The following is a 7,897-nucleotide window of genomic DNA, read 5'->3' as shown; positions in this document are numbered from 1 at the left end:
CATGGCAGAGATCGGGAAGGACCTGCCCCTGCCTGTACTCCCTAACACCCGGACCATGTATCCTCATAAGGAAATAAACACAGCAGCAGTCAAATGACGCCGCCACTCCTACCAAGGGAGAGCCCCCACGCCCTTTCCCACGGAAGCAGACAAAAGCACCACGAAAGTTAGTTAGAAAAGTCTTTTAACGTTTTTAAATTAAAATTGCACCCTGGTGTGATGTGATTTTAATGTAGGAACTCAAATCAAAAGGCAGGCTCTCCCGAGTTGTCGTCCTCTGATACCGGACACAGAGAGGCTGGGGACCTGTGGGGCAGCCAAGTATCCACTCAGGGGTCAGCCAACTTCTCAGTCCTACCAGCTTTGTACACCCAGCTGGGGACAGGGCGACAAGTTTCATGGCCACCACCAGCAGAGAAGAAGACTCCAGTCACCAGTGATGATAGGAAAGTTCAGGGCCCCAACAGAGCCCTCTGGGACTTCCCTCGGGGTGTGGGGGGGCGTACTTCCTAATGGCGGATGTGACTTCTAAAGGAGGGAGCAGACACCTGCTGCTATGACCACAAGCACCCTTTGTTTCCCCAAACTGGGCAGAGGAGGTGCCGTCAAGGAAAGGGATTGTTGAGGCCATTCCCTTCCGATGCCAACACCCCTGGCGTACGGGCCCACTCACACACGTTAAATTTATATTCATATATATTACAGTTATATATTAAAGAGGAAAAACTTTCCCAAAGAGAAACTCCTGAAGAACCCAAGTGGCTCAGGACAATTACTATCCCCCCCACCCACAAAAATTCTCTTATAAAATCTTCCAGTGCGATCTTCAAGAAACCCCCCACCCTCTTGTGGCTCCCCCCTCCCCAGCCCTGCTGTGTCCCCAACCCTGGACTGCCCCCATCCAGCCCAGTGCCATCCAGTCTCATCTCTGGCCATCCACTGCTGCCATGGCTTTCTGCTGGGCGCCCCCCTGCGATGCTCCAGGGGGCCACGTGGGCTGTGGGCAGTGGAGATGATGGAAGGAGTTGGGGGAAGAGGGTGGGATCCAGGACGTCTGGTGGCTGGGCGGAGATGCGGCCCAGAAGGGGCTGAAGTTTGCAGGGGGGGAGCAGGCCACGGCTGTCATGGGGCTGTTGCTGTTCTGCAGACCCTCAGAGGCTCGAAGCTTGGAGAACATGGCTAGAGCGTCAGGGAAGTTGGGCGGAGTCGCAGGGGTGTTGCTGGGAGTACACATCTGTGGGGGAGAAAGGTGTGGGTGAGTACACATCTGTGGGGGAAAGGTGTGGGTGAGGGCCCTGGCACCTCTAGCCCACAAGCAACTTCAACAGACCACCCATCTCCCCCAGAGCAAAGAGCAAAGTCCAAAGGCACTGCTCAGTGCTCAGGAACGAGACCAAGGGCCAAGAGATGCCGATGGTTAATTCCGACTCAAAGCTAAGGTGTCATCTTGAAAGGACAAGGAGCAGCCCAGGACACCAATGCCCAGCTCCTTTCCCGGCTAGGGGAGCCAGCTGGCTTCCTCCACAATCCACCCTCAGATGTCCCCAGGGGTTAGTTAGGCGCCATGGAGCAGGCTGGGTGGAGGGTCTCTACCCGGGACCAGCCACAGAAAAGCTGCACTTTCTTGGGGCTTCCATTCCCCAAGTTTAGCCAACAGGTCTTGGACCCTGGCCCCCTCCACTCAATCTGGTTAGCTCAATTCTTCCATATCACAAACGAGGAAACTGAGACCCAAGGGTTAGGTCACGACAGAACATGTATCCAAAGCAGGTGCAAACCGTGGCATTAGAGTCTACAGGGTCCCAGCCTGTGGGCCCAGGCGCTGAAGCCTGTGTCCAGCCTCACTCTCCATTCAGGATTAAGTGACACTCAGCTCTGGGCAGTCAGCCATGCCAGCCCCAGATGCCAGCAGCACACTCCTGGGGTAAGAAGTACCCCTGCCCAGCCCATGGACTGGGAGCAGGTGGGTCAGAGCCCAGGGCCTACATGAGCTGACTGTGACCTCAAAGCCTCTTCTTCCTTTCTCAGGAGGCCAGCGAGTCCTTTCAGTTTCTCCCAATTTTAGCAACACTGGCTCCTCCCCAAGGCGCAGGGCACTGGGGGTGGGGAGACACACAACAGGGTGCTAGAATTTAATCACTCTAGTTAAAGCAAAGCCAGAAACTGAGGCAGGGACCCCACCTCACCCTGTCCAGTGGGGCCGTGCCAGATCAGATCCTAGGGGACCTGGACCATTGTCTGCTCAAGGGCCAAAGGCCTCAGCCAGGTCTAGCCCCACCCAGACACGCCTCTCCTCCCACCATGATTCCTTGCCCACCCCCATGACTTCTGTGCAGCAGGAAACAATGAATGGGGGGTTGTGGCCTACAGAGACCAGTTGCATCACAGCATCGTGACTGACTTCCCCAGTCTTCCGAGCCAGAGGCCAGGTCTCTTAAGAGTTGACCTCTCACAAACATCTGGAAGGTTGGCAGGACCTGTACCTATCTGCCTGAGTAAACTCTCTGCTCTCGTGAAAGCAGGGGCTTGAACTACATTTTCTAGAGCCCTTCCTGAAATCTCTTCAAGTAATTGTGTCCCTGGAATGGCCCAGTCGTCCGGCTTCCTCTCAACAACTGCCCTTCGTGCCCCCCCCCCCACACACAACAGGGGACCCTTATCATTTGTGATGCTTCCTCCAACTGTGGCTGGCAATAAGCAAAAGCCTTTACCAGTTATGGTAAAGTCTTCAGAGAAAGGATCTTCCTAGATAGACCAGGCTGACCTGGAGTTCACAACAATCCTCCTGCCTCAACCCCCAAGTGCTGGGTTCCAATGTTTTTAAGTTTTCTAATTATTTTGTCTCAAAAACAGCACTGACCCCCCAGAACAGGGCTGTTACACTGTGCTGGTGAAGCAGCCAGCAAGTCCCCAACGGATGCAGTGATTACAGCGCAAAACCAGCCATCTCCTCAGGGAAGTTTCCAAAGGGGAACACGCACACACTCACAGACACATGCACACACAAACTCACATTCAGACTCTCTCTCTTTCTCTCTCTCTCTCTCTCTCTCACACACACACACACACACACACACACACACACACACACACACTTTTGCAGGGGTGGGGGAGGGGGGAAGGGATCAAACAGGACTCCAATTCACGCTGAGGCCTAAACATAGACTGTGTTTTTCTGAGTTGTCTTGTGGGAAGGAAGAACTGAGTTAGGGATGGAGAAAGTATTTCCAGGTCCAGGAATCTAGAAGTGTGTACGGATGGACGCAGGGGATGGGTCTTGGAAGTGATTCCTTTCCTAAGAGCCTGGCCTCAGCACCATTCACTTTTCCAGCTTACTCCAAAATGCAAAAAGGAAGTTAGTTTAAATGGAGGCAGACGACTCTGACTCCCCAGGCCTCCCTGTCTGGAAGAAAACAGTGCCAAGAACGAGCCAGCAGAGGAGCCAGCCACCATGTGCAGGTGCCTTCTGGGGAGAGCCAGGGACAAGGACGCTCAACTAAAGAAATGCCAAAAATGTCCAACAGCAACTCTTCTCAGGAATAATGTTTTACCAATCCTCCACTGGGCTCAGGCCCTCCTACATGGTCAGAGCTAATAGATAACCAGGGATTGAAGTGGAGAGGGGATGTCCTGGGCCTCAAGGAACCTGACCAGGAGGGCAAAGGCTTTGGCCTGCAGCTAAGTTGGGAGACAAACCCAGGTTCGAGGCACTTGTTTTCCTGAACTGTCTGTTTCTTCACATACTGAGATTAGATGAAAGTCTTTACCTTCTACTGGGTATATAAACCTGTATATCCTCCACACAGGGTATGCGTTCACCCCCCCCCCACACACACACACCCAAGCTTTGTAGACAGAGCTGGGCTTCCGGAGCCAGGGTGGATCTTTGCCTTCCTGCAGCACTGGGGGTGGGTGTGTGTTTGTGTGTGTGTGTCTGAGAGCTGCACCAAGCCACAAATCCCGTGTGTGTGTTTGTGTGTGTGTGTGTGTCTGCGTCAACCCCAAGCCCCCGCTTCCGCCCCCTTCCCCTGGCCTCCCCTGAGGTCTGCTTATCATCGAGTCCCTTCTCCATCCTCTGCCACCAGACTCCCAAGTCCCCGCTGGTACTGGGGGCCGTTTGCCCTCCACCCCCACCCCCACCTCCGCAACACCCCGGCCCCTAGGCCCAGGGCACAGCGCCCGGCGCAGGGCCTCCGGCCCAGATCCAGGAGCCTGGAGGCGGGTCCCAAAGTTGGGCGAGCCAGCGCCGGCCTGGGAGCGCTCTTTCCTGGAAGACATTTTGGCTCTTTGTTTACATTCGCGGCGCGCCGCTCCCCGGCAACATGGCTGTCACCGGCGCGCTGACAGCGAGCGAGCGAGCGAGCTGCCGCCCCGGGCGGCCCCGAGGGGCACTTACCATCTGAGGGTGGTGGTGGCTGTTGGGAATGTTGCTTTCCTGGAAGAACGTGCTCAGGGCGGTCTGCGGACAAACGTGGGACGCGGCCGGCGTGAGCGAGGCCTCCGGGCTCCGGGCCTCCCCGCCGCGGCCCCCGCGCGCCCCGCACCCCGGGCCCCGCGCGCCCACCTCCCGAGGCCCGGGCCCCCACGCGCACCTCGAACTGCCAGTGCGCCGCCTGCAGCAGCTGCTGCGCCTGGTCGGCCGCGCAGCCCGCGGCCAGCACGAACTGGTTGATCATGACCTGGTGCCGCAGCTCGTCCGTGTTCACCGACATGGCGCTGGGCGGCCGCCCCGGGCTCGGGCTCGCGCTCGCAGCTCCGCCGCCGCCGCCGCCGAGTGTTGTGGTCCGGCTCGCGCGGCCGCGCCGACGCCGCAAACAACAGCGCGGGGCGGGGCCGCCGGGCCCAACGTTCGGGGGCCGCGAGCCGCCGCCGCTGATTGGCCCACGCGCCGCCCGACCGGCCGCCGGCTCCCACACGGACGTTCGATTCGAATCCTGCGGCGGGCCCGGCCGCTCTGTTTCTCTTCTCCAGCGGCCGCGCCCATTGGCGGAGCCGGCGCCGCGGGGGCGCCCCGGCATTGGCCGGCCTCCGTGTTTTGGCTCCTCCTGCTCGGGGATTGGCTGGGACCGATGTCGGGGGGCGGGGCCTGGAGCGCTGATTGGCCTACCGTAGGCCGGTTTGAACTCAACTCGAAGACCTTGAGTGCGCGCTGATTGGCGGAGCTTGCCCTGTGTTTGCGGTTGTAGGCGTGGGGGTGGTGCTGGCCAAGTTCATTCATTACTTCATTGAAACGGAACATGCTCAGCTGGAAAAGCGAGACCGAGTGGCTTTGACTCATTTCCTCTGAAAGATGTGGTCATCTCGAGAAACAGAATGATCAAAATAGAAAACACACAGAGAACCTTTGCAGCTACTCGACTCCCAAGAGTATTTAAATTTTAAATAGCTTCTAAACAGTCTCACTTAAAAAAAAAAAAAAACACGAAATCTGAAACACAGCGTGAGGTCCTAGATTCAAAAAACAAAACAAAACAAAAAACACTACCAACGAAAGGGCGCGGTAATGTAAGCTTTTAATTTCAGCACTTGGGGGGTGGGGGAGCATCTCTGTCTTGAGTTGGAGACCAGCCTTGCCTACATAGTGAGTTCAAGGACAGCCAGGACTACGTAGAGAAAGTCTGTGCACTCGAACACACACACACACACACACACCCAAAGAAAGAAAGAAAGGAGCTGGTTAGTGTCAGGTTTGGGCAGGACGATTTCCCCCCCCCCCCCTTGTCATTCACCATTGCTTGATCAATGGTGAATCGATACATACATTCATATAGAGTTTATGTTGTTTTGTTACAGTAGCCTAAAGATGACTTAGGGTACATGAGATGATGAACTCGGCTTATAAGGTAAATATTGCACATTGTAAAGTAAAACCCTCACACATCCATGGTTCTCTACTGTGGGGAGAGGGCCTGGAACGGTTCCCTCCCTGATCTCGGGGGAGTGGATCTTACTCTTAGGGCTTTTGGTTCAGAAAGACACTTTCTCTTCAGAACTAGAGAGTACATTTTGACTAGTTAGGGCTGTGCAGAACAGAAGGACAAGAAGAAGAAAACAGGCCCTGTTTCTATTTACTTACCCGTGAGAGTCAGCTGCATGGGCAGCGGGTCTCTCTTTCCATGGTCTCCAAAATCAGACTCAGGCCAACAGGCTTGATGGCACGTGCCTTTTCTGTTGGCCTATTTTTATTCTATGTAAACGGAATCAATCTTCCATCTAAAGGACTTGACCATTTTTGAAAAGAATCTACATAATGTTTACATACTGATGTTTACATACATAATTTTTACATACTACAGCCAATGTTTACATACTGATGAAGACACAGTAGGTGTGAGGCTGGTTGGTACAGAGCTTGCCTAGCATGCAGGAAGCCCGGCTATCTCCCTGGGACCAGAAGAAGACAATATAACTTCTTTGTGCAGTAGATGAGTCATCTCGTTTGCCTTCCTGTTTGTTTGTTTCAAGGGGGTAGGAGTACTGTAATTATTCTTGGACACCCAGAATTCCCATAGGCCGAGGCCACGTGTGTAGTTGGGAAGCCAAGTATAGTTCATCCCTCCACATCCATGGCAGGGTCCCCTAGAGCTACCGAAGTCTGTGGACACTCAACTCCTTTTATATAGCATAGGATAGCATAGCATAACATTTGACATGTTCCCTACACAGCCTCCCATATATTTTAAATACTTTCTAAAATACTCTATAATAACTAACAGAATGTAAACTAAAATAGTTGTATTGTGTTGCTCAAAAAAAAAAATAAGAAGGAAAGTGTGTGCATATTCAAAAAAGTCTGTACAGACACAGTTTTCTGTCTGAATTTTTTTTTTTTTTTAGCGCTGTTTGGTTGCATGCAAAGATGTCGGTACACAGGCTAGGCAGCACCTGTACAGCTTCCAGCTGTGTTCTCCCAGGTAATTGCAAGATGAAAATAGAAGGAAGCAGCCAGCAGCCCTCACTGCCAAGAGCCGCCCCTGAACAAGGAAGCATGGTCATTGTGAGCTCCAGGCTCTCACAAGCACACACAGGTGTCAAACGTGCCAGGGTGGTGAGTAGCAAGGTCTAGCTTGGGTTAAGAGAACGTGCCTATAGCCTCCAGGTCTTAATTAAAAAGTTCTCACGCCCACCATAGTGGTGTGTGAAGGCCTGTAATCCCGGCCTTTGGGAGGCTGAGGCAGAAGGATCAGGAGTCAGAGCTAGCCTGGGCTATGTAGAGAATTCAAATCCAGCTCTCAAGGAAGATAAAAGCTGGAAGCTGCCAAATCTGTTATTTCCTGGACATCAAGGCAACTCATCTGTAAGGATTATCTAATGTTTTCCCTGTTCAGGACACGGTTGTGGGTAACTGGGATGGGCATAGTAGGTTAGTCTCCTAAGCCAGAGGGGCTGGGGCTCAGGAGATCGTCTGTGGGCAAAGGTCATCCCAGGAGGAGGCAGAAGAGCTGCAAAGCTGTGCCTGTGGTTGAGGTCTTGACAGGAGGAAGGGACCCATCAGTACACACTCACGCTTCTGGGAATCTGGCTGAGGATGAATGGCTGGGAGCAGGAGTGCCGGCTCCCTGGACCAGGAAAAAACGAATGAGGTCATGTTTGCAGAGGACTTTGAGCTCAAGATGAAAGCAAATCAAGTGCAAGGTATTATTAACTGAAGGTGTTATTATCTTAATCTGAGAGGACAATACAAGGCCAGTGAAAGACTGCAATAAAAGCAAGCCCATTAACAACAAACGAAGCCCAGTGGTAGCCTCGGAGAGAACACAGTCCTGGTTGCATCAACGGCAAGGCCACAGAGCAGCAACTGAGAAAGAGAAACAATCTGCCTCTGTATTTCCATGTGTCCTGCATGTATAACAAGATTATTGTGAGCGAGCCCCAAAGCAGGCTCAGGGTTGCTGGC

The 7,897-nt window shown here is 53.7% G+C and overlaps 1 protein-coding gene across 1 annotated transcript; it reads right to left on the bottom strand.

Annotated features, from left to right (window-relative positions):
* Positions 1-167: 167 nt before the first annotated feature.
* Ubald2 (UBA like domain containing 2) lies at positions 168-4,899 on the bottom strand. The gene is made up of 3 exons (XM_051181043.1): positions 4,593-4,899; positions 4,397-4,459; positions 168-1,234 (listed from the first exon to the last, which is right to left on the bottom strand). The coding sequence occupies exons 1-3, from the start codon at positions 4,710-4,712 to the stop codon at positions 923-925; spliced, it is 495 nt and encodes a 164-aa protein (XP_051037000.1). The 5' UTR covers positions 4,713-4,899; the 3' UTR covers positions 168-922.
* Between the last annotated feature and the right edge of the window lie 2,998 nt (positions 4,900-7,897).

This window comes from Phodopus roborovskii, unplaced genomic scaffold (genome assembly GCF_943737965.1).
Source record: "Phodopus roborovskii unplaced genomic scaffold, PHOROB, whole genome shotgun sequence".
Classification (NCBI taxonomy): Eukaryota; Metazoa; Chordata; class Mammalia; order Rodentia; family Cricetidae; genus Phodopus; species Phodopus roborovskii.
Note: the sequence above shows the minus strand (reverse complement) of the source record. Positions and strands in the feature narration are given on the sequence as shown.